We start from the raw sequence: 27,037 nt of genomic DNA on the forward strand, positions 1-27,037 counted from the left end.
TAAACGACAACATTTTAAATTTGTTTTTGGTATTCAGAAAAAATTTAAGTAATTCCCAAAACTCAATGACTAAACTCCTTCATAACAAAAAAAATTTTAAATATACATTACCCGTAGTCAATGCACACTACTGATTAGACCATAGCTTAAAAGTGTCAGTTGTTTTCAACAACTACATTCAAAACTTCACAACTTAAGTAAGACCTCTCCTTGGATCTTACTTTTTCTCTCGAGACGGAACTGCAGAAAGTCAGCAGTATTTCTAGCAAGTTCCAAAAGGTCTGAATTAGGAGGCCTTGATTGCCCTTGGCCTATTTTAATGTTTTAAGTTAGATCTTAAAGATATGTGAAAGTAAATAAAAGAGTATGGCCAAAAGTAAACAATGACTAGTAAAACTGCTGATCTCAGTATTCAACACAGTGCAGGGTTTTCTTTGACATTTATCAGACATCACAGATTACTACCAGAACATCACATAAGTTTATTTCAGATGTAACAGCAATGTTAAAATCAACAAGTTTAATTTTTAACTGCACCAAATAAACTTAGCCATTTAAGTATTTTTAAAGTTATTCCCTCCAAAAAACTGAGGGAGCTTTTCTTTTCCACCCACAAACCAGTTTCCCAATAGTTCTATTTTTGGAGGACTTTCAATTGATGAATAAATTGCTTTGGGGATATTTTAGAACTTCTTTCCCCAAATTAAAACTAATCTGGACAAATTATATATTGCATAGATTTCTCTGCAGATTCTTTTCTTTAGAACCCAAATGCAATAACAAAACAGGATAATTTTTACCTATTTGCCCCACAGTAAAAACTATCTGTCCAAAAAAATATGGATATATTCTCTGATCTTCCAGTTAATAGGATTGTTTTACCTCAACAATTTTTACGTTCCAAAATAACCAACTCAACATGGGACGTTATTTGAGTCTTTACCGACTCACAGGCGTATGAACTAGTGCCCAGCTCCTACGGCTTCTACATCCTCCTCTTCCTTAAATGGATGGAATTACTTAATACAAGTTTGATGTAGGACAATTAACCCTTTTCAAACATTTACAATTTAAAGTCATTATCTAGTGTGGAAAAAGAAAGTATAATGATAAGAAGCCTACATACTCAATTCAAAATGTAATTTTTTTTCCCTCCTTAAATAACATGTACTTAATTGTCATGAGGCAGCTATTCAGTTTTCAACAACCACATTTAGGGATACATTCATTGGACTGATTAGATAGTCCAGGCGAAATGGTTATAGAAATAGAGGCAGTGTCATCTCAGAAAACTCATTTATATATCAAAATCTATTTTGATATCTGGAAGTTTACAAAAAGGCTGAATTCTTCAAACTAAGTATGCCTTCTGTAACTCAAGCACTCTTCTGTTGGCAAGAGCAAGCTGAAGCTTATCCATGAAGGTAAAGGTGCTTAATGCTCTTTTTTTCTAAACTTGTATTTGGACTGCTTAAGAAATTGATACCCAAGAAACCAGCATAGTCTTTCTACATTTTTACTATCTTAAGATTAGAATCTTATAAACTCATTCAGCTATCTTCCTTTTCTATATTACTCTTGGCACTCGATTAAGACCATTGAAGTCTACTATACTTTGTACTTTCACATTCTCAAATAAGAACTTAAGATTACAAACTGTGCATAAACACTGTGTAAAATAATTTTGTCATTTAATATATTTGGAGAGATGAGACTTATATTATCAGGATTTACATGAGGATAAATATTACGAATCAAACTTTCTTTTAAAGACAAATGACAAGAAAATTCAAGCCCTGTGCATTGTTTTAAAGTCTAATGAGAACATTTCATGGGCCACCAGTATTGGCAATCTAGAGAATTTTAAATATTGGATATGGGACAATGGAGGAAAACATGAAAACTTCAGATGTCTCCTATCTTACAAAAGTTATCATCCCATCCAAGCCACTCCCTATGTGCCAGAAAATGATCTGGCATAAACCAGTCACGTCAGTAGAGGAGGTCACAGTGAAATCTGTGTTATTAACACTTCTAAACTTCTACTTTTCCAAGAATAGAAGCAATTTATTTAACAATTCCCCCTCCCCCAAATCCTTAAACTCATTATCATAGGCACAGAAAATAAGCAAATCTGGGATGTTCTCCAACAGATAAGCAATAGCACAGCTATGTTATTCTCAAAAATACTGTCTAGATACTCTCTCCTATATAATCAAATGCTCAGTGGCCATACTTTTAAGTCCGCATTAGCTGACATTAAATGCATTTATCGTGCCACAAATCCATCTAAGCTTCCTTTTAGGTGTTTTTTAATATGTCCAAGAGACGATACCTGCTTCAGATTTATTTAGGGGTATTGACCTATAAGGACATCAACTCCCATTTTTAAGGTTAGACTAACTATTGTGGGTGTACTGAAGAAAAAGGACAGGAAAAAAAAGTAAATCACAACAAACCTCTTTAGGTCAGTTAAAGGCCATATCTCTAGCTGGGATATTAAAAAAAATTAATCTCACCAGCCCACACTCTAAAAGTTAATGCCACTAATAACAATCAACAGCAGGAAAAATAAACCTGCCAACAACCAGCCCACTCATGTAACTCAAATACGGAGACCAAAGTAAAACACTACCTACCCAAACTGTCCCACCCACCCTCAGCAAGGAAGAAAGAAATAACTGCTTAAAAAACAAAATAAGCTTAGTATTTCTTACAAGGATAACAATGGTCCAACTCCTGAGATAACACTCAGAAGGACAAAAGGTGGAGTGAAGGCAATGTCTAGGGATTAGCATCCCACAGTCTTGAAAACCCAAAGTACCACAAACACACTAAACTTGTCTTTGAATTAGAGAACAAGATATTGCTGCTGTTTCTTTTTGTCTTTTGATATATACAACATTTCGTAGGCTCTGCCCTTCAATGTGAAAGCAGGACATAAAAAAAAAAAATTGACACTGACACCCCAAATTTTTGGGACCATATATATCTTAACTATGAAACCAAACAGATCTATACCTCCTCCTTCCTACAATCAAACCACCTCACAAAAATAAGAAAACTAAAACAATCCAAACATGATTAATTTTGAAAGTCCTTGGAAGTATTAAACCTTTTAGAGGAAAGAAAAAGAAAGAAAGGAGGACAAACAAGAACAAGGTAGGAGGGGGAAAAGAAAGATGGGGTAAAAAAATCAATGGGCCTCTCTTTTATTTGGCGACAAGCAAGTGCAAGAAAGTTCATTTCTAATTTGTTCAGTTGTCTGTCTTTTGCACATCTGCATTCTGGCCAGAAGGGACTTTGAGGTTTTTCTGCAGCACATGAGCATCTGCAGGCTCTATCCTCTTATAGTAGTTCTTCTTTGTCTCAATAATCTCAAAGCCAAACTTCCTGTAGAAGTCAATTGCAGATTCATTGCTGATCTGGACATGCCTAAGATATAAGAGGGTATCAGAAAAAAAAAAAAAAAAAATTTAAGAATTCATCAGCTTTTGCGTATTCTGCAAATAGCTTCATATTGGTTGGAGCTGGAATACTGCAGACATTTGTTAGATTCTCTTCACAATTACTAGTTATCAACAAAGACTGAGTATTCATTTCAGAAAAACTTGGATGACAAATTTACACCTTTAACCTGTTACATCTTCAAGACAGCTGGCTGAATTTAGGAGACTCATAAATAGGGTTTATTCTTACAATCGAGAAAGGGTAAAGTATCCTAGCTAGCATAACGTTTTTCATTGCAAGGAGAGAAAGGATTCCTGGAATTATAAATGGGTAAATAACCACAGGGATGATCCAATGACCATATTAACACATGCAGAAAAAACATGACAGAAAAATGATATATTGTCTCAAATGCCTAAATATAGCCTCTAATAAAAAAAATGCTACATTTTAAAAATAAATTTGAGCTTTGTCAATTACTCCTCAGAACAGCATGACATAATTTAATCTCTCCCAGTGCCAAAGTTAAAATGAGAATAATCTTAACATTGGTATTATCAGATAAATACTCTTTGATTTTGTTTATTAAACTCTACTACTAATAAGCATGTCACTGAGAACCTTAAACAAAACCCAGAAAGCAAACAGATGGCACAAGAATAGTATTAATGATACTAATTCTTCAGTTCTGAAGACTTTAGTTTTAATCTTGGTTTCATCCCTGTGACTTCAGAAGCTCCCACCCCAACACAATAAAGCAAAATGAGAAAGTTTTATCTTAGGTTCCTGATCTATTATTGAAACAAAACAAAAACTTCATAATCACTACTTCCATGCTTTTTCCAAAAGGCAATGAAATAAGGAACCAGATTTTAAAGCTTCCAGTAAAGATTTCTATTGCCAATTTATTAAATTCTTTACATAAGAACATTAAATATCGTTTAACTTACAGATAGATGTTGTCAAAAGTGCCATCTTTTTCACAGATGTTTAAGACATGATTTAACATTTTCGTTCCTATTAACAAGACAAACAAGTAAGTAATCTTAGAAAAATAATGTTTATATTACACATCTAAATGCCATCTTAATGTTTATTGAATCCTAAAAGAATTTGAGGTAAACACTAGACAACCTGATTTTTGAAAAATTTGTTCTCTCCCTACTATCTACATATGTTAAAAACTGCTAGTAGAAAAGCAACCTTTACATACAAGTCCTTCCAGAGAAAAGGAAAACAGAAAAAGCGAAAGGGGGACATTGATGACAAATCTATATAGGGCTTCCAGGTGAATTAGATTAATAAATAAAGTTATTTTCCACCTTATATAATTCAGTAACTCTTTCCCAATACTCTCAAAAGAAATGGTTTCACTCATTGGGTCAGAAACAGTAATGATGTATTTATGCTTCTTTACACACACACACACACACACACACACACACACACACACACACACACAAAAACAAATAATTTTACCTATTCCTAGCCTTCGGTATGGTGCCAGACATCCTAGTGTCATGATGTAAAGTCTCTTCTGATTCTGTGAATGATCCACCCTACAGCACACTGCACCTACTGCAATATCATTGAAATATGCTGCCATGGAAAATATAAAAATATTAAGTTCAAAAGACAGAATAACATTTTATTGAATCTTCCTCCCCTTCTATAAGGGCTAAATTACTGCTATCATAGCATTAAATTTTATCAACTACTCTGAATAGAAAAAGCCTCAAAAATTTTATACATCTTTTTACGGATTTAAGCATCTAGAGTAGACATATATGTGAAACATACAGGCACATACTAAATAAGAGAGAAGGTATTTAGCATTTTCTTTTAAAATTCAAATATTTTGTCTTGATTTCTCTGAGATCCTTCTCAAAACCTGGATCACCCCCATTTCCTCACTTGTAAAATAAAGAGATTAAATTAGTTAACTCTGCTCAAATATTAAAAACTAAGGGTCAAGAACACCAACAAAACAAATGAAGTGAGAAAAGAAAAAAACTATTATACCAAGTTTTGCTAGCTCGCCAACCTCCAGCACATCCTTGTAGAACTTGTCATTGTAGCTGACTGGAAAGATGACCTGGTTTAATCTCTTCAACTGTTTGATATTGTGTGGTGTCACATCTCCCAGCTCGATCCGGCTACTGGAACAAACCAAAATGTACTCAATAAAATATAATTAGCTTCATTTGTTAAGATAAACATACTAGTACCAAGTCTTTTTTACATAATTGATAAATCCAACCTTTCATACTGACTTTATATTCCTACAAAGATTACCATTTATAAGATTCTGCCAGCCATTCTATGCAGATTCAATTTGTAGCACTCATATGATTATATATTTAGAGACAAATATGATAAACAATAATTACTCAGAAGGCCAGACTAATAATCTACACAAATGCCAAAATCTTCCTTGTAGTTTACAGTTTTTAGACAACTATTACTGATCCAAAGGACTGATGATACCAAATATTGACAAGGGGGTGGCAAATGGGATTCTTATAGTCTGCTGGTGAAAATGTAAATAGATACAGTATCTCTGGAACACAATCTAGTACTATGTATCAAAAACCTGAAAGGTACATCTTCTTTGTCCAAGTCTATCCTAGAAATTTATTCTGAAAAATAATCCAAATGGACAAAAATTATATATATTGAACTAGGAACCACTACATCAGTTACATGGGGTGGTATTCAAAATCCACATTCCTAGACCTCACACCCCACAGATTCAGAGGTAGAATCTATGGCAGTGGAACAAAGGAATGGGGGCGGGGGCGGGGATCTATTTGAAAACTACTTATCAAGAATGCAACGGTAGCATTTCTGAAAAACCATTATGTAATCAAAACAATTGGTTCTGTGGGAAAAGGAATTAAATCTAAAATGATTCAGGCTCATAGTAAAAAAGTTGTTTTGCCTATAATTCTGTCAACAAAAGGATTTTTTTAATAGCTCAAGTCCATTTCTCCACCATAAGCTAAAGGTTGATCAAATGTGACAAGACAAACCTGAACAGCATCTACGCATATATTTCTTCCTATTACCACTAGCAGTGTCATTAGTGGAGATGCTTACATGCATTATTGGCCTTCTTAAAAACCACAACAGTAGATGATAAAATCCTTTAAAGAAAAGAAGATCAAACTGAAATAAAAATGAGTTGAAAAATAAAACAATCTGATGTCAACCAAGCAGCTAGATAATGTGGGTCCTATGCACTGGGTGCTAATTCCAGATCACAATGGCATTAGTCAATAGCAGGGAAGTACAGACAATACACCCTAATTGATCATTTGCATCATATGTACATAGGTTTTGAAAACTGTTGGGAGAAATGACTAAATGAGAATGTTAATCTTCACACTTCTAAAATGACTAAAAAAAAAAAAAAACAACAACAAAACTAAGTGTCCTCAGCAGGGAACTGATTAAATAAAGCATGCATGATATGTTTATCTTATTACCACAAAAACATTGATATACTATTTGGGGGGGGGAGGGGCACAATCTAAATATATATAACATATAATAAAATAGCTTTTGTTAATATACAAAAAAAGCTTTAAAGCATATACAAAAAATGTGTAGTCAGAATTGTGAGAGGCGCCTGGGTGGCTCACTGGGTAGAGCATTCAACTCTTGATCTTGGGGTTGTAAGTTCAAGACCCATGTTGGGTATAAAGATTATACTTAAACATACAATCTTTAAAAAAATTTTTTTTAATTGTGTATAGTTTTAAAAACACTATTCTCTGAAATGTTACAATTCAGATTATCAGAAAGTATGAATAAATTATAGTTCTTAATAACACAAAAACTTTATTACAGACCATTATGCTCATTTGGAACTTTAGCCTTCCTGCCTCAATTATTTCATTTTTATTACTTACTGTGCAACCAACTCTTGCGTATCTTGATATTTTCTTAAGATCTGAGCACACAGTTTCTTAGTGGCCACACAAAATTAAGAGGCCAACACCACAGTAAAAAATAGAGATTTCTCTGTTACACTCTTTTCCAATTTTAGACATATAATTAAATATGGGTAAATGGCCTAAGTATTTTACAACTAAAATGACTTCCCTCTGTGAGATTCAGGTGTTCTTTAACTAGGTTTTATCTCCCTAAGAACAACTCCTCTCTTCATAAAAGCACACCCTGGCTTTGTCTTCTTTAAGGCTGAAGGAAATAACATTTCACCCTAAGTCCTCTTCTAATTAAAACCTACTTAGGCTCACTTACCACCATCTACCACTCAGGTTTTTTACTGGTAGATAGTGTTATGCTGTACAGAACATTAAAGTACAGAACATTAAAATACAGGGATCACATCTTACCTACACTATTCTTTTTTTTTTAGAAAAAGGATTCCTCCCATAATTAATACAACTATCACTTTTTTTTTTTTTTTTTTTTGGTAAGAACATTTAAGTTCTACTCTCTTAGCAAGTTTCAATTATACCCACAGTGGTATCAACTACAGTCACCCTGTTATACATTAGATCCTCAGACTTTATTCACCTTATAGCTGAAAGTCTATACCTTTCTACCAACCTCTTCCTATTCCCCCCACCCTGGCAACCCCTTATCTACTTTGTTTCTATGAGTTTGATTTTTTGTTGTTAGATTTCACATGTAAGCAATACCATTGTCTGGCTGGCTTATTTCACTTAGCAGAATGTTACTCTTTCACTGAGTATAACACCCCAAATTGAGTATCGCAATCAAAGAGTCAGTCTCCGTATTTTATCCATTGCAATCAAAGAGTCAGTCTCCGTATTTTAAAACAATCACTGAAAAACTACATTATGAAGTCTAATAGTAAACAATAAAGAAAAACGTAACCTAGGAAGCCAACCTCCTAAATTATAGTGAAAGAACACGTGTTTTTCAAAGTTTAAGAATGATTTCTAGGTGGGGTGCCTGGCTGGCTCAGTTGGAAGAGTATGCAACTCTTGATCTTGGAGTTGTGAATTTGAGCCCCACATTGTGTGCAGAGATTAAAATAAATAAATACATACATACACATATAATAAACACTTAAAAGAAAAAAAAAAGAATGATTTCTAGGTAATCACCACACTTCAAGCATCTTTATAATTTTTAAAATAACAACCAGGTATTTCTTGACTTCATACAAAAGGAAAAGGTGGTTATGGTACAATGTGCTAGAATTAAACCAAATAAAAGTTAACTACTAAAAAAGTTTCCAGCAGAGTAGGCAGAAAAAGCTTAAATACAGAACACTGTATTAAATCATTAGGGAACACCAGGTTAATCTTTCCCTGTCTAATCAAGTAAATAAATAAATAGCATGTCTTGATTAAAAAAAAAAAAATGTCCATCACCATAGTAATTACTCAGGAAGTGAAAATCCTGTAAGACTACTAGAAATAAGTTTGATATATAGTCTCCCTATATTTTTCTGTGTGTGTGTGTGTGTGTACACACTTCAAAACAGAATTGGTATACTATGAATATCATTTGGTGGCTGTTTAAGCATCTATTAAATATAACTTTGTCAGCAAAATTCACCTTCAAATGCAGTTTAACTTTCATGAACATGATATGTCTGATTGAAATGTAATATTTCTGTCATCTTGACCACTCAGCTCTGAATTATTTTAAGATGTGGATATTCTAAATATATCAAGAGTAATAGCAATTTATAATTTAGCAAAGAACGTGTATCAAAAGCATAGAGTGCTATGCAGAAATGTTAAGAAAATGAGAACATGACTGCACACAATAAGATTTAGAAGTGAAAAGAACTTCTAAAGTAAGTCAAAAGGAATTCCAAAGTCTCTATTAGAAAATTAAACAGAGGTTTCATGAATTCTGTGAATTTGAAATTTTCTAAAGTTTTAATGAACATAATAGTTGCCTATTCAAAGCATAAACCGGGTCTATTTCAATAAATATTTGAACACCTATGTGCTAAAACCTGGAATGCAAAGGAGTTTATACCTAGTAGGAAATACAGGTATATGTATATATTGATCACACATATATTAACACACATTACATATATACATACATTACACATATATAATTATGTATATATATATGAAACACAATATCTTAGTAATAGCACTTGCACACAGTACAAAAGTAATACTAGAATAAAAGTGATCCTGGAAACAGATGTGAAGGGTGACTTAAGAGTTTGTTCTGTAGGAGAGTAAGAAATGAATTCTAAGGAGAGCATAGAACATGAACAAAATAGCAACGATGTATTCTCCAAACTACAGGCAGTCTGATTTGGTAAAACAAAGCTTACTGTGTGTACTCTGTGACAGTCTTCCTCACCAATGCATTGCCTGCAGAGGTGGCAGCCATCTCCTACTTGGCATCATGGCCACCCGTAGACCTCTGGTGAAGCCCAAGACGCTTACAAAGTGGACCAAGAAGTTCATCCAGCGCCAGTCAGCTGATGTGTCAAAATTAAGCGCAACTGGCAGAAACTCAGAAGCACTGACAATAGGGTGCAAGGGCCAGATGCTGCTGCCCAACGCTGCTTATGGGAGCAGTAAGAAAACAGAGCACATGCTGCCTAGTAGCTTCTGGAAGCTCCTAGGTCACAATGTCAAGGAGCTTGAAGGGCAACAAATCTTGTTGATGGGCAACAAATCTTAATTGTGCAGAGACTGCTTACAATGTCTCCCCCAAGAGCCACAAAGCCATTGGGGAAAGAGTAGCCAGCTGGCCATCAGAGCCACCAATCCCAAAGCCAAGCTGTGCAGCAACGAAAATGAATAGATAGCTTATGTGCATGTCGCATTTGTGTTAATAAAACCATAAAATTACAAAAAAAACGGCGGGGGGGGGGGGACACCTGGGTGGATCAGTCAGTTAAGTCTGACTTTTGATTTCAGCTCAGGTTATGATCTCCAGGTTTGTGAGACTGAGCCCTGTGCCAGGCTCTGCCCTGATAGCATGGAGCCTGCTTGGGATTCCCTCTCCCTCTCTCTCTGCCCCTCTTACACTCACGCTCGCTCTCTCTCTCAAAATAAATAAATAAAGTTAAAAAAAAAAAGTGTGCTTTGTGTAAATGTGGAAGCTGGGATTGGAGAGGAAGGAGAATCAATTTTATGAGGAGCTTGCACATCAAGATGGTACTTGCCGGTCTTCTCTATCTACACTTATTCTCTAGGTTGACAATATCATAATCTTATGGCTTTAATGCTGCCATCTTCCAAATCTCTCTCTGGCTTAAAGGTCACTCCTGAACTCCAAAGCATCTGTAGTAGACACCTCAAATTAAACCTATCCAAAACGAGATCTCTGACCTTCCCAACATCTGTGTCACCTGCAGCTTTCTATGCCGATAGGCTCTTTATCCTTAGCTGCAGGTTACTACTCTCTTACCTCCTTTAAATCTTTATTTAAATGATACCCCCAAGAAAGCTTATTCTGACAAACCTGTTTTTATTTCTTTATATTCCTGATAGGCTTTCTTCTCAATCAGGATTATGTTTAGCCTTGAACAAAATTTCAAAGTGTTCCTTCTTACTCTTCAGTTCTGTCAATGTTTGCTTCATGTATTTTCAAGTTATATTACTAAGGGCATAACTTTGGGACTGTTATGAGTTGATGACCTGCTGTAATATTCCCTGTCTTAAAGTCTACTCTGTTCATCAATACAGACATACTGCTTTCTTCTAATCAATGCTGCATCATGTATCTTTACCATCTTTTACTCTCAACCTCTCTTTATCCTTATATTTAAAGTTTCTTTTGTGAACAGCATATACTATAGAGTTTCATTCCTCTAATTTGACAACTGGAGTATATTTTTTTACATAATTCTTCAAATATTATGCAATGTACATGTATTACTTTTACTTATTAAAAAAGCATGAAAGAAAAAAGGGAAAATGTCATCACATTGAGTCATGCTAATCCTCACTGTATCGTTCCAATTTTAGTATATGTGCTGCCGAAGCAAGCACTTGACAACTGAAGTATTTGGTCTGTCCAGACTTAATATAATTATTGATGTAGTCTATTCCAATCCACCAGCTTGCAAATTTTCTGTATGTAACAACTCTTAGTTGTTCTTTATTTTTCAAGCCTTTTGGGAGGGATCAACTTTCATTCTCAGCTTTTAAAAAGTATTATGGGCCCCTGGGTGGCTCAGTCAGTTAAGTGTCTGTCTGACTCTTGATTTTGGTTCAGGTCATGACCTTTTGTCAGATGAGCCATGTGTTGGGCTCGGTGCACAGCCTGCTTGGGATTCTCTTTCCCTCTCTCTGCTTAACCACGCCCCCCCAAATAAACTTAATAACATGTCTTAAAGTTTACATAAAATTAAATCCGCTTTTTTCCTGTATAGTTCTACTTTTTACAACATGTATAATGATAGTTTTCAAGATATAGATACATCACCCCCAAAATCTCTCATGACCCTCTGTAGTTCAATTTTACCACCAGTCCTAGGCAACCATTAATGTTTTCTGTTCCCCATATCTTTGCCTTTTCAAGAATGTCACTTAAGTGGAATTACATAATACATAGCCATTTGCTTGATTTCATTCATTCAACATAATGCTTTTGACATTTACCACACTGTTTTATCAACAGTTCATTCCTTGTTATTGCTAAATAATATTCCACAGTATGGATATACTATGGTTTATCCTTGTGTTGAAAGGCATTTAGGTTTAGAGTTATTGGTGATTATGAATAAAGTTGTTATACACATTTCTCTATGGTTCTTGTGTGAACATTAATTTTTAATTGCTTCTGAATAAATACCAAAGAGAGGTAACACTGGATTATAAATGTATCAGAGTCCCAGTTGTTCTGCATCTAGAATTTGGCACTGTCAACCTTTAAAAATTTACACTACTCTAATGGGTGTGTAGTGACATTTCATTGTGGTTTTAATTTGCATGTTTCTAAGTAACAAATGATGTAGAGCATTATTTCATGTATTTCTTTGCCATTGGCAGAACTTCTTCGGTAAAGGAGCTGTTCAAATCTTTTGCCCATTAAAAAAAAGTAGATTTCAAGTGTATTATGGACACATGTCCTTTGTAAGCTAGTATACTGCAAATAATCAGAAGCCCCTTCCTACCTTTTACATCTTACTATTTTTAAGGTTTTATTTGAGAGAGAGACAGAATTCAAGTGAGGGATGGGCAGAGAGAGAGGGAGACACAGAATCTGAAGCAGGCTCCAGGCTTCATGCTGTCAGCACAGAGCACAATGCAGGGATCAAACTCACGAACCGCAAGATCACGACCCAGGCCCAAGTTGGACACTAATTAACTGACTGAGCCATCCAGGTGCCCCTATTTTTCTCTTAAATAGCCTTGAGGTATAATTTATAAACCATAAAATTCATGGGTTTTTTTTTTCCCCCTTAAAGCTTACTGAGAGAGAAAGAGAGCGAGCAAGCACGGTGAATCAGGGGAGGGGCAGAGAGAGAGAGGGAGAGAGAGAATCCCAAGCAGGTGCCATGCTGTCAGTGTGAAGCCCAGCGCAGGGTTCAAACTCACAAACCCTGAGATCATGACCTGAGCCAAAACCAAGAGTTAGATATTTAACCAACTGAGCCACCCAGGCACCCCTGAAATTCGTATTTTAAGCGCACAATTCAATGATTTTTAGACTATTTACAGACATGTGCAACCATAACCTCAATTCAGCTTTAGAACATTCACATCACACCCCCCAAATCCCTTGTGCAAATCTGAAGCAAATGTCCTTTCCTACCCAAAGTCAGTCACTAAATCTACTTTCTTTCTATGGATTTGTTTTTCCTGGACATTTCATATAAATGGAATCATACAATAAACATGATCTTTTGCACTGCACTTCTTTCATGTAGTGTGTTTCTGAGGTTCATCCATGATGTAATGTGTCAGCAGTTGAACAATATTCCATTGTATGAATATACCACATTTTGCTTATGCATTCACCACTTGATGGCCATTTTAATAATATTTACTTCATGGGCCATTATAAATTACACTGTTATGAATATTGCATACAAGTCTGTGTGTGGACACAAATTTACTTTCTCTCTGGAGATACCTAGAAATGAGATTGCTGGGTTGTATGGCAAATATGCTTAACTTTTTAAAGAAACCGCCTTTGGTAGGTAGAATAACAACCTCCAAAGTATGTCCATGTTCCAATCCTAGCAATCTTGACTATGTTATTTTACATGGAAAAACACTTTGCAGATGTGACTAATACCTTGAGATGGGAAGATTAACTAGGACTACCTGGGTGGGCCCAAAATGTAATCACAGAGGTCCTTAAAAGTATAAAACAACAGAAGCAAAAGCAAGAGATTTCAAGATGCTACACTGCTGGCTTTGAAGATGAAGGGCTACAAAACAAGGAATGCAGGTGGCCTACAGAAGCTGAAAAGGCAAGAAAATGGATTCTCCTCCAGAACTTCTGTAAGAAACACAATGTTGTATTAATTTCCTAAAGCCGCCTTGACAAATTACCACTCGATAGCTTAAAACAGAAATTTATTCTATGGAAGTTACAGAATCTGGAAATCCAAAATCAGGCCAGCAGGGCCATGCTCTCTGGATTTGGACTGGATAGAATTCCTTGCCTCTGCCAGCTCCTGGTGGCCTCAGATGTTTCCTGGCTTGTGGCAGTAACAACTAATGCGTTTCTCCATCTTCACATGGTGCTCTTTGCGTGTGTGCCCCGCCTCCTCTTCCTTTAAGGACAATGGGCATCAGATTTAGGGCCTACCCTAATCAAGTATGACCATCTTAATTACATCTGCAAAAACCCTATTTCTAAATAAGGTCATGTGCCAAGGTTCCAAATAAACATGAATGGGGGCAGGGGTACTATTTAAAATCACCATTCATACTAATACCTTGACTTTAGCTCAGTAAAACCCATTTCAGACTTTTCACCTCAAGAACAAGGTAACAGATTTGTGGGGTTTTTTTTAATTTTTTAATTTTTATTTTTCAGACAGAGAGAAAGTGGGAGGGGGCAGACAGAGAGAGGGAGACACAGAATCTGAAGCAGGCTCCAGGCTCTGAGCTGCCAGCACAGAGCCTGACACGGGGCTCGAACTCACAAGCCACGAAATCATGACCTAAGCTAAAGTCGGATGCTCAACCGACTGAGTCACCGAGGCGCCCCCAGATTTGCGTTTTTAAGCCAATAAGTTTGTAGTAATTTGTTATGGTAGTAATGGAAAACACTGCTAAACTGTTTTCTGAAGTGGCTGCACCATTTGCATTCCTACCAATAACAGTTTCTCCACATCCTCACCAACACTTTTTATTGTCTCTTTATAGCCATTTTACTAGTGTGAAGTGATAATCTCATTAGATTTGCATTTCTCTAATGACTAATACTATAGAACATCCTTCTTTATGGTTATTAGCCATTTGTACATCTTCTTTGGTGAAATGTCTATTTAAGTATTTGTCCCCGGTCTAGGCCTGAGAATAAACCTACAATTTTAACATTAATTAATAAAAGAATTCCCATTTTTATACTGGATTACTTATTGAGTTGTAAGAGTTCTTTATATATATATATATATATATATATATATATATATATATATACATATATATATTTATATTTATATATTTTGGGGACAAGCCCTTTATCAGATATATAATTTGCAACTATTTTTGCCCAATTTTTGGCTTGCCTTTTCATTCTAACAGTGTACCATACTAGTGTAAACTGTTACTTATAGGGGGAACTGGAAATTCTCAGTATCATCTTCATAAATGTAAAGCTAAAAACTATTCTAAAGTAACTTTGTTTTTTAAAAAAGAAGAAGGAACTGTCAGATTAAGAAATGATAAAGGGACGCCTGGGTGGCTCAATCAGTTAAGCATCTGACTTTGGCTCAGGTCATGATCTTGTGGTCCTTGAATTCGAGCCCTACATCAAGCTCTGTGCTGACAGCTCAGAGCCTGGAGTCTGCTTTGGATTCTTTGTTGCTGCGTCTCTCTGTACCTCCCCCACTCACATTCATTCTCTCTCTCTCTCTCTCTCTCTCTCTCTCAAAAATAAACACTAAAAATTAAAAAAAAAAAGATTATGAGATATTTCAGCCAATGAAAACGTGTGGACCTTTTTGGATTTTGATTTGAAAAAGACATTTACAAGACAAATGAGAAAAAGCAAATACAGACTGGGTGTCAGATCTTAAGATGATATTAGATGTAACAGTATTAGAATTACTTTTTCTAAAAAGTCCTTCCATGATAAAGATTCATACAGTAGTATTTACAGATAGAATGGGATAGTATGTCAAGAATTTCCTTTGAAGTACTCCAGCGAAAAAGGGAAACTACTAATAAAAGATGAAAGAACATGAGAATTAATATTATTCATTGGAATTGAATGCATTGAGGGCTCAATGCACTATTTACTTTTGAAGATGTTTGAAAATTTCTGTAACAAAAAATAAAACAAACATATGTTACTTATTACATAAGGAACTACAAGCTGTAATATTTTGCATTTATGTTGTTTTGTAGCCAACTCTGTCCAAGAAAGAACAAACACTAATTTTGATACTAAAACTCATAGCAGAAAGCATCTGATGCTTTATTCTCTACTATTTGAAAAACAGTAAAAGGCAAGAATTTCAAACCTTTAACAACCACAACCCCTCAACTGCCAGCTGTACCAAGCCTCCAGTTTGCAGAAAAGCTGAATGAGAGCTGGATGAAAATGAGCCTTCCATTCTGATATAGGCTTCCTCTTATAAATTCGTAAGTCTCAGGATAGTCTGTTATACAGTCTTTACTTTTGGTGTAAATGGCCTACATGTTCTGACATTATTTTTTTCCCCATTAAAACTACTATCAAACATTGTTTTGGTAAGATCTATCATTTGAAAAATTATTTACAAAATGTAGTTAAAATTTTTTTTTTTAATATTTATTTGGGGGGGGGGCAGAGAGAGGGAGACACAAAATCTGAAGCAGGCTCCAGGCTCCATCTGAGCAGCACAGAGTACAATGCGGGGCTCTAACTCATGAACCGTGAGATCATGACCTGAGCCGAAGTCCAGCGCTTAACCAACTGAGCTACCCAGGCGCCCCTATATAATGTAGTTTAAATGCTACCTAATGTGATTAGAAGCAATGTTGATATTAGGTAGATAAAAACAGATACTAGAGGGAATGCATCCAGAGTTTTTCCATTAATTTAACTCATAAGGAAAAATCCCCTTTTGTAACACATCACTTTGAGAGTTATTTCCTGGAATAAAAATACTGCATAATATACATCCTCTGATTATGTGAACATATCACATTACCAAGAATATCATAGTGAGGGGCACCTAGGTGGCTCACTCGGTTAAGCGTCTGCCTCTCAATTTTGGCTCAGGCCATGATCTCATGGTTCATGAGACAGAGCCCTGTATGGGCTCTGCACTAACAGCAAGGAACCTGCTTCGGATTCTCTCTCTCCCTCTCTCTACACCTCTCCTGCTCATGCACACTTTCTCTCCCTTCCTCAAAAAAAGTATCATAGTGAATTAGAACATTTAAAACCACAACTACTAAAAAAAATACTTGAACTTTAGGGGTAAACGAACAGGAGCCCATGAAGAAGTCTGAGAAACAATTTTCAAGAGAGGAGGGATAAGGTCTGGAGAAGTAGTGTCACAAAAGCCAAGAACGGATTCCAAACCTGGCTATACACCAGAATCACCTTGCCAGTTAAAAACTCAGATTTCCACATCCCACCGTGGAATCTTTAATGATTAAAGCTTCTTATATCAACCACACAAATTAAAAATTTTTTTTTCAACGTTTATTTATTTTTGGGACAGAGAGAGACAGAGCATGAATGGGGGAGGGGCAGAGAGAGAGGGAGACACAGAATCGGAAACAGGCTCCAGGCTCTGAGCCATCAGCCCAGAGTCAGACGCGGGGCTCGAACTCACGGACCGCGAGATCGTGACCTGGCTGAAGTCGGACGCTTAACCGACTGCGCCACCCAGGCGCCCCTCAACCACACAAATTTAATACCCACCTAAGTTAATAAACTTCCCACTGCACTGCATATGTGTAAATTTCCATATCCAAGTATTCCAGTGACGGAAAAAGGCTAACGATGGTCACAGAGAAGTGGATTTCACATAAAATATGGAATCATTTTCCTTATGTAAGTTTAACAGTGTATTACCTATAGCTAGTATTGAGAGCTAGTCTCAAATTCAAATCAGCCTGACTCTTGAAAAATGGTTTTTAATCACTACACTGTTTACTTACTTCGGGTAAGATTTCAATGTAATTTAACAACACAAACTATCTTAATTTATCAGTTTAGGACCTCTATTCTGTAGATAAGCCTCAAATTCCTGGACTAAAAGTCAAATCTGCTACATCTAGTAGACTCAACAGTTTGTTTTTAAAGTTGGTTGCTAACATTTAAATCAGAAGCTTTTACATAAAGCCTACATTTCTGGCCCTTTTTTTTTTTTTACTCATTTACCTTATCTGCCTGTTCCTGGGTTCCTGTTGGCACTAGTTTACAACCCTAACTGTAAAAAAACTGAATATAGTAGTGATTAAACAAACTGAATTATTCTTTTGGCTCAAGTAAATTCATGTGACACGTTATTTTTTTGTTTTTCAAATCCATAACAAACCCCAATGTTTCTTCATACCAAAGATTTTAGAATAAGATCTAAAAGAGGGAGGAGGATGGTGAATGATATAGCAAAAGTGCCCTTGTATATCAAGTCCTTAGATTTGGAACACAGCTACTGGCCTCCTACTTTACACAGCTTGTTAGTTATTTGTATCAGCACCAGAAGATGAATCTGTTACTCTGTCAAATCTCATACCATCTTTGCACTTAAAATACGGTAGCAGAAAACCTTTTTTTTTTTTTTTTCATTTATTTTGAGAGAGAGAGAGAGAGAGAGCACACACACACAAGCAGGAGAGAGTCAGAGAGAGGGAGATAGTGAATCCGAAGCAGGCTCTGCACTGTCAGTGTAGAGCCTGATATGAGGCTTGAACTCATGAACCAGGAGATCATGACCTGAATGGAAATTCAAATGCTTAACTAGGTGCCCCTGTGGTAGCAGCAAAACTTTACCTGTGGCTTAAAACAAACACTGTGTCACAATGAGACAATGCATATTAAGTATTTGGCACAGCAACATCAGATAATAAGCACTCAAATGTTTTTAAGCTATTAAAAGTAATGCCAATTATGCCCATAATTATAAAAACAAAATTTAGTGGCAATATTCTGAAGGGCCACAAGATGGAGATATGACTACACAAAAGTAGGCCTTTCTCTATAAAGTCTGACTTTTTAAGTTACGTTGAAGAGAAAATGAAGAACTGTATAAAGCTTAAAGCCTAACCATTTATATTTTAAATGAGTACTGAGTACACCTCAGCACAAAATTTTAACTGCTTGGTCATTTCTTGTGCAGAGTGTTTGATCTGGAAGGGAACTTGGAAGCCACTGGGTCCATTCCCCTTCATTTCACAGATGATGGGACTGAAGCCCAGAGACAGATGTACCTGTAAATTATACAGCCAATTATCAACAAAGCCAGAACCAGGCCTATGTCTACACATTACCATTATAGTGCAAGATCAGCCACCCATGACTCCCCTCAAAGGAGTCCTTTCTACTCTTCAAGGTTGAGAGAAATACCAAACCTGAAACACTTATCTAAGGTGTACTAATGATAAAAGGGATTTGCATAAAACTTGGGCTTAGAGTAGGTAATTGCCTTAGCTAGCATTAATCTGGTTCTACACTCAAATAAATTACATAAAAGATAAATTCCTTTAACTTACAAGTCCACTGAGCATTTATCAAAGCACAGCTTAAATACTAATTGTTCAAGAAGTCTTAACCTGTCATCCCGCTGAGATTTCCACCTCATCTATATTATACTGTTTGTACCCTTCCTAGGCACAGTACCTCTGTACCATTCTAAGCATTTATTTTTATACCTTATCTCTTCTACTGAACTATAGGACTTGGGGTAGGACCTCAAATATTTCAAGGAATTGATGAATTACTCCCAGTAAGTCCAAGAATCTCTAGGCCTTTAATTTAACTGATGGGCTTTCTCTCATCTAGATTTTAGAGCAGTTTCTCAATCTTAGTACTACTGATATTCTCTCTGGGCTGGATAATTCTTGGTTGTGAGGGGCTCTGTGGTGGAGCACTGTACGATATTCAGCATCATCTCTAGCCTCTACCCACTAACCGTTCCACCCCATTATGACAACCCAAAATGTCTCCAGACATTACCAGATACGCAGGGGGGAAGGTGTGACCCTCCTTGAGACTTACTATTCTAGAGGTTTTACAAGTATCAAAAAAGTGGTGGTGAGTGGATTAGCTCTGCAAGCTGTATGAGTGCAAGAATCAAGTGTGCAAAAATCTCAGCAATTATTTGCTGGGATACTAGAAGTGTTAAACACACATCAGATATAACCTACTTAAATAACCTGAAATGAAATAACTTCAATAACCTGAAAATAACCAAATTATCCTTTGAAAAAATGTTCTGTGATCATCCATCCATACATTCAATTAAGAGAACTCCTTCCCAGCTATGGCTTTTCCCTTACTACCTCCTAAATGTTTTTACTTCCAAATCTCTGAATCCAAACACATATTCCCAACTGCTTACTAGTTATCTCTACAGGAATCTCAAATTCAACACATTGAAAACTGAACTCATCATCCTCTATAGGAAATTGGAACACATATCTCTATTCTCTATTTGTAGGAATAGTCCCATCACCCATCCAATATAAAAAACTTAGTTTTAGATGTACTCTTACATCCCATTTTAATCCCTGTTAATTCTGCTCCCCAAATATCTTCATAACCTATTTTTACCTATACCCCTTCTCTAAGCAGTATGCTTCAGAGCATCATTTCAACACAAATTCTAATGGCTTACTTAAGGGAAATAAGACTAGAACGGAGACAAAGCCATCACAACACACTCAGAATAATCTTTTGAAAATACAAATATGATCACTTTATTTCTAATGCTTAAGACCTTTTAAGAGCTGCATATAATCTGCCAAATGAAATTCGAATAGCACTGCAAATAAAGCCCTCATCACCTACGTATGGCCACTGGCCTCACCCTCCCTCTCTCCCACCAGTTTTTGGCCATATAAAGCTACTCAAAAATTCCAGAACTCACTGAGCTTCCTTGCCTTCTTGATTCACCTCTGTAATGGTTTTTTCATTAGTAAACTAAAGATACTATACCTATAAATATATTAGTAGACTATGGGTGCTTTCTTAGAGCTATTGTGGGATTGAGAATCTATGGTCTGGTATTAGGTACCTATTAAAAAAAAAAAAAAAAAGCAAAAGTGTCATGAGGGGGAGGGATGGGAGAGCAGGTCTCAAAAGGCAGACACAAGAGCAAAATGAAGAAAGCGACTTAAAAGAGAACAGTTCAAATATGCCCCATGATTCCAAACTTTTGTTTCTTGGTATCACAGAAAAGTTACAGCTGATAAGAAACCAGGGATGGCAAACGAGTGACACACATGCCATAGCAGTTATGGTAGATATTAATAGTCAATGATATCACTTTTTTTTGGCAATCTGAAAATTCATCAAAGCTATCAGCAGATTAAATACTGATAAAATATTATCAACAGACTAGAAAGGGCACATGAATTTCAACCTTTAGTTGTTCCTGTTCAGGTTCAAGCTGTTCTCTTTAAAGACAAAGAAACCAACTCCCAGAGGTAAAAAAAACCTACCAGAGACCCTACTGCTAACTATCGTTAATGGCACACTGAACTATAAAACGTGGTTGCTTTTAGTTCAATGTTTTTTGCATTAAAAGTCTCCTTTATGAAAATAAATTATGCTATGAATAACAATCTATACAAATGGGGGGGGATCCAAGTATATATTTAAATATATTTTAGTTTTCTGGAAAGAGAAATAAATGTTTAAAATGCTGCTAAGTACAATTCTCTTTGCTTACACTAGTTTAGCAAGCTCTGTAAAAAATTTCTTCTCATGTTCTAGGTCCTAAACTGGCATCACTCTGACAATATTCACTAATTTGAATGTCTCAACCCCATTTTCTAAATACTGTATTTGACTGTTTTGTAATTTGAAGTCAAAACACAATCAATATCCAAATTGATAAGCTATACAAGTAACAGGTAAGCCGCAAAGATATACAAATGGCCAATAAAAGTGGGAAATATCCAACCTAAGTAATCAAATTAACAGTAACAAAAAAGGTGGAGAGAGAAATACCATTTATCATCTAATCAGCAAAGCAAAATTAAGAGTTAAGACTATTATGTGAATATGTCCCCAAATCCAACCTGTAAAGAAATTATTTCTATCATTTTACAAACGCTCAATGTATGCTACTCATCCCAGAAGAAGGTAATTTATACCACTGATGGATGAAACATCTTCCTCCATTTCCTTATTTTCTGCAAGTGCCCCTCCCCTTCCCCATTAGCCCTTGGAGAAGAAAAAGGCACTCACACACCATTGGCAGTATGAACTGCCACTATCTTTCTAGAGGTCAATTGGCAACAAATATCAGAGATTTTAAAATGCCAGCACCTTCTGATCCAAAAAATTCACTTCTAGGGAACTATCCAAAAGAAATAAGAATGTGTATCAAGTAGTTTTATACACAAGCATTTACTGCCATACTATCGAGGACTGAGAAAAGTCTCTGGACTTCAAAAACAAGGGTCTTCTACTAACAGCTTCAGCCATGATAGAGGCAGAATTACAGATCACCCTAGCTCAGGAAAGGCAAATGCATACTTCCAATTTATCCCTTCTCCATCCACAGCAGACAAAGTAAGTGGATTACAATAATTTAATCTAAAACCAAGAGTGACCTCAGAATCCTTCATCAGAGGCATAACCAGTCATACACTATCTGTTGGCCCACAAACTGCACATTTACTATTTAGAAACTCCATCTGAAAATTGTATCCTAAGGAAAAAGATCATGTTTTACACAATTTTTATTTTCAGAGTCTAGTCCAGCACTGTCCAAAATAAATACAATTAGAGTCACAAATGTAATTTAAAAATTTCTAGTACCTATATTAACAAGGCAAAAAGAACAGATGAAATCAATTCAACTTGTAATCAAAATAGAAATTATTAATTTCCCTTTTTAAAAAAATCTTTTTTTATACCAAGTCTTTTAAAAATCCAGTGTGTACTACACTGCACATCTCAATTCAGATGCTAATTTTCCTCTCAAATATTTTATTTATATTTACATTTCACAAAATTTATAGTAGATTCACATATCCACATTGTTCCAAACATACCAAAAAATTGTCCAACAACTTTGAGTATCAGTTTTTAAATTTAAAATTGTAATTAAAATTTAGTTTCTCAGTAACACATGCCACATATCAACTGCTCAACAGCCAAATGTAGCTAGTCACTACTGTATTAGACAGGACTAACATTTTCCCAATAAGTTAGGCAGTGAATGCATATAGAAACTGATGGAAGAGATCAGATCAAGAGAAAGCAGTGTTCATGATAGGACAATTACATAATTTTGTAGTTATTAAACTGTAATACACACAATTTTCACTTCTATGATGAAAAGGAAGTTTCTATCAGTTGCAACTGGTATTTAATGGTTTCTGTAGGCTGTGCTTAAAAAAAAGAGTATTTAAATAAAGAATTGAGAAGTTTTATCTTTTTAGATGGCACAAAGCTGGAAACCATAGCTAATACCTAGAAGAGAAAATCAGAAGTCAAAAGATTTCCACAGGGCAAAATGGAAAACGTAAGCAAAGTGAAAGTTAATACAGATGTTAATTTGGTCCAGCAAAAGCACTATCTTTGAAAGATAATGCTTTATATGGATAACCTTTAAAAATCTTTTTCAACCCAGAAATTCTTAATTATTCTTCGTGTGTTCAGAATTTTACCAACAACTGTCCATGATTTTGGGGAAAAAAATCACAACACTGATGTCAACACTGCATTAGTCACCAGTGCACACATCTGTATTGGTAACAGAACTACTTTCTAAATTATATAATGATGCTATTTACAAACAGATGCAAACATCTAATCTTATGACTTATGATGTAGTTGTACCTGGTCATTTACCTATTGAAAAAGAAATCTTATAGTTTATTTTCCCTTTATTTCTCCCTTATATTGGTTAGGTCATTTTATTGATTTTCTAAAACAAATCATGGTACAGGTAGGTTATATTTTATGTGAATTCATCTCAATACAGCAAGGAACATTACAAAATATTTTAAAATCCAGTATTTCCATCCACATCCCACAAATTATTGGCTTCATAGAAGCTTGGAGTACAAATTGGAGGTTTACAAAGGTTCCTGAATTCTCCTTCAGACTCACTGCCTGTCCCCCAACAAAAACAGCAATACAACCTTAAAAAACCTGTTTTATTGAAGTACAGAATTTGTATGGTAAAGGACACAAATCTTGTTCACAGTCCAATGATTTTTCAAACATACATATACATCCATGCAATCAATATCCAAGGTAAAGATAGAGAATATTTCTAGCACTTCAGAAAACTCCCTTGTGCTATCAAAGATAATCATTATTCTGAGTTCTTCAACATAGATTCCTTTGACTGCAGAATCTTTGATTTTAATATTTTAATTAGTAAACTACACTGTTCTGTATACTATATTTATATTATTGTCATCTACTTTCCCATCTTTGCATGTATTCACATCTTGTTAAAGACATTTTTATTAGAATTTATACCCCTTTGCTACAATTGAAAGGTAAATGAATTCAGTTTTACTTTCTATTATACTAATTATATTGCCATCTCTGTCATGGCTGTGACTTCTTGCTTAAATATCACCTTCCATAGAGAGGAATAATAGATAAAAAGGAAACAGTATCTTGTAATATACCTCAAATTTCTAGACCATGCAAATAAATACATGCAGTAATGAAAAACTGGAAATTTATCTACTTTCCTACGGAGGAAAGGCAAATGCATGCCAACACAATGGAATGTCTTCCTGCTACTACCAATAAAAACTAAGTAAAAATATGAAGAAAAATCAAATAGTAACTTTAAAAAGTTTGAAAATGATAGTGAATATAGAAAACAATATAAAACATTTAAATAGTAGATTGAGTTAGAATTAGAAGTTCTTCAAGAGTCAGGACTATAACGCTAACCACCTTGTGTATAATGATACAAGTCTTTGAACTCAAGGATCTTAGAATCTTTCAAATAATGCCTATTATCTTCATTTGTTCAGTGCCTTAAATCAAGACTTAGAAGTGAAAAACATTTTAAAGTCCCATCTTACCTGGGAGTTAGTTCATTTGGGAAGTTAAAGGGACTATTCACAGGAATAGTGAAATCATCTTAAAAATTTACCATTACGAGGAACGCAACTTTAAGCTCCCAATCTTAAGTGATAGGAACTAGACTTAAGGACTCTTCATCCTCTAAATTTGGCCAGTTACTCGTTTCTCGGGATTTGTTACCATCATGTTGTTACACATATAAAACACCATTTTAAATAAAGAGCTAATTGCCTCATGAGTGTATTAACTGAAGGAAGATTGTGAATAATATCATTGTTTGACCCCATTTCTATTGCCAAGTTAGGTATCAGAAAGAACATTACACCCTAGCAAGACAGAGTTAGACCAAGGATTTTGGCTCTAAACACCCAGAATAATTTCTTGGAGGCCTTCCTTTATAAATCCATGCAGAGTCTCAACCGTGGGAACTATTCAGCCTCATTTTTAGTACTCTTAACAGAACAAGAGAAGTATTGCTCGCTGATGAGAATACAAAAATGAGTAAGAAACAGCGTCCATACTAAAGGGAAAAAAAAGAAAAATCTCACTAAATTATATTGGATCATATATAAAATAGCCAAACTTCCTAGTTCATGATTCAAATACTACAAATACTTCCCATACCTCAATTAATATCCTGATTGGAACTCTTTAGAATTTGACGTGAAATAGTGCAGGTACTACAAAAATTTCATTATTCCTAAATTTTAGTGCAAACCATACAATTAAGCATTAGAATGGATTTCCAATATTTAAAGCAAATCAGAGCAGGGAATCATATTACAGACCTAAGGCCAAATTAAACTTTCTTGGACCTCTTCGACCCCACACACATATACATACCAAGATAATATTCAGAGCCTTGTTTTAGGCAGCATGAGATTATTTCGAAAGTTGACTTTTACTTCATACTCAAAAGGCTGAACAGTTTGGAAGCTCGAACATAGTTACAATTCTTTGACTAGCTACAATAGAAAAAATCTCAGAAAGCTTTTAAAACTGATAAAAGGAAGGCTTCAAAACGGCTTTGATTTAGGAAATATTCTCAAACACTGTTACGTAATTAATATTTTAACAGTACGTAATTTAATAGTAAGGTGACATCATCCAAATGGGAAGAGTTGAACCAATATAAACCCTAATTTGATCCAAGAGGAAAACTATGAAAGAGTATTAATTTTTCTAATCACCTGAAAAAAGCTTCTGAGGAGTAACCAAGAACCCCCTCACAGCACGGGGGCAATAGTAAACTACTGGAGCAATAGCTCCACCTACTGATCGGCAATACTTCCTTAAACATTTTGGCACCCCAACACTACAGAGCTCACGCTCTCTCCCCCTCCTCCACTCGCTCTGACCCAACCCAAATCCAGTTGAGTCACTAGCTCTTAATACTCATCCCATGCTCTTTATTCCAATTCCTTCTCCCTCCAGAAGGTTCTTTCCAGCTCTCAAGTGTAAATAAGACTGAAAGGTGTCAAAGACCGCAGTTGCTAGCGTTGAGCCTGGGTCTAAAGAGGACAACCAGATCACTCCACTTGGAGTGGCGGGCCGGGGGTGGCTCAGTCGTCCGCTCCCAGGTAGGAGGCCCAAGGAGCCTCACAAGAGCTTTCCCCCGTTGCCCCCCTCGGCTGCTAGTCTCCGCTCAACCCACACTCGTCCTCCGGGCCGAAATCCTGCGTTCCCCGCGTTTTGCCCCTGCTGGCCCTTCAGCCCGCCAAGAGCCCGCGCCGAGCATCCGCCTCCTCCGTTGAGCAGAGAGAATCCCAGAAATCTCCCTCCGCCGGGTCTTCGCCCGGAGTCTCTCCCCTCCTTCGCAGCCCCTCTCCCCCCGCTGGCCGGGCCCTGCCCGGCTGCCCTTCTCACCCTTTCATCTTCCCCGCCTGCTGAGGCCGTTGTTACCGCGGATATCAACGCCGTTGTCGTCGCCGCCCTGAGCTCTCTGCGCCCTCAGTTCGGGCCACTCAACCCCCACAAGCCGGCCTCCCCACCTAGGGCAGGGAGCTGAGCGAATGACGGAGGCCGCGGGAGTCGAGCGCGGCCCTGCGTCTCCGAAGGGGGCGGGAGTGTCTCCCGCCGCCGCGCTGTGCCGCCGCTTCTCCACACGTGCACACCGGGCAATCGACTCCCGCCCGCGGCCGCCGCCAGCCAGACCCGCCGCCGCGCTGTGACCTTTCACCCCGCCCCCTCTGCGCGCCGGCGCGCCGGCCGCCTTGCGCGCAGCCGCGCTGCTGTTCTCCGTGCACCC

The 27,037-nt window shown here is 36.4% G+C and overlaps 1 protein-coding gene, 1 non-coding gene and 1 pseudogene across 3 annotated transcripts; 1 reads left to right on the forward strand and 2 right to left on the reverse strand.

Moving 5' to 3' along the window:
• Positions 1-462: 462 nt before the first annotated feature.
• NAA50 (N-alpha-acetyltransferase 50, NatE catalytic subunit) lies at positions 463-27,005 on the reverse strand. Of its 2 annotated transcripts, none has more exons than XM_043594209.1 (5): positions 26,656-27,005; positions 5,473-5,606; positions 4,930-5,049; positions 4,401-4,467; positions 463-3,435 (listed from the first exon to the last, which is right to left on the reverse strand). In XM_043594209.1, exons 1-5 carry the CDS (start codon positions 26,661-26,663, stop codon positions 3,258-3,260), a joined length of 507 nt encoding a protein of 168 aa, XP_043450144.1. In that variant the 5' UTR covers positions 26,664-27,005; the 3' UTR covers positions 463-3,257. The 2 variants fall into 2 exon arrangements, with proteins under 2 accessions (XP_043450144.1, XP_043450143.1); XM_043594208.1 differs by having other exon boundaries at positions 5,473-5,609; positions 26,656-26,980.
• On the forward strand, positions 9,829-10,320 carry LOC122491455 (annotated as a pseudogene).
• On the reverse strand, positions 11,324-11,426 carry LOC122492497. The gene has a single exon (XR_006299674.1). It is a non-coding gene; the product is annotated as a U6 spliceosomal RNA (small nuclear RNA).
• Positions 27,006-27,037: the final 32 nt, after the last annotated feature.

This window comes from Prionailurus bengalensis, chromosome C2 (genome assembly GCF_016509475.1).
Source record: "Prionailurus bengalensis isolate Pbe53 chromosome C2, Fcat_Pben_1.1_paternal_pri, whole genome shotgun sequence".
NCBI lineage: Eukaryota > Metazoa > Chordata > Mammalia > Carnivora > Felidae > Prionailurus > Prionailurus bengalensis.

Coding starts and splice junctions, on each gene's coding strand:
- NAA50 (XM_043594208.1), bottom strand. Junction 4,468..4,929: donor ATACCGAAGGCTAGGAATAG/GTAAAATTATTT, acceptor TCTTGTTAATAG/GAACGAAAATGTTAAATCAT. Junction 3,436..4,400: donor ACTTTTGACAACATCTATCT/GTAAGTTAAACG, acceptor CTTATATCTTAG/GCATGTCCAGATCAGCAATG.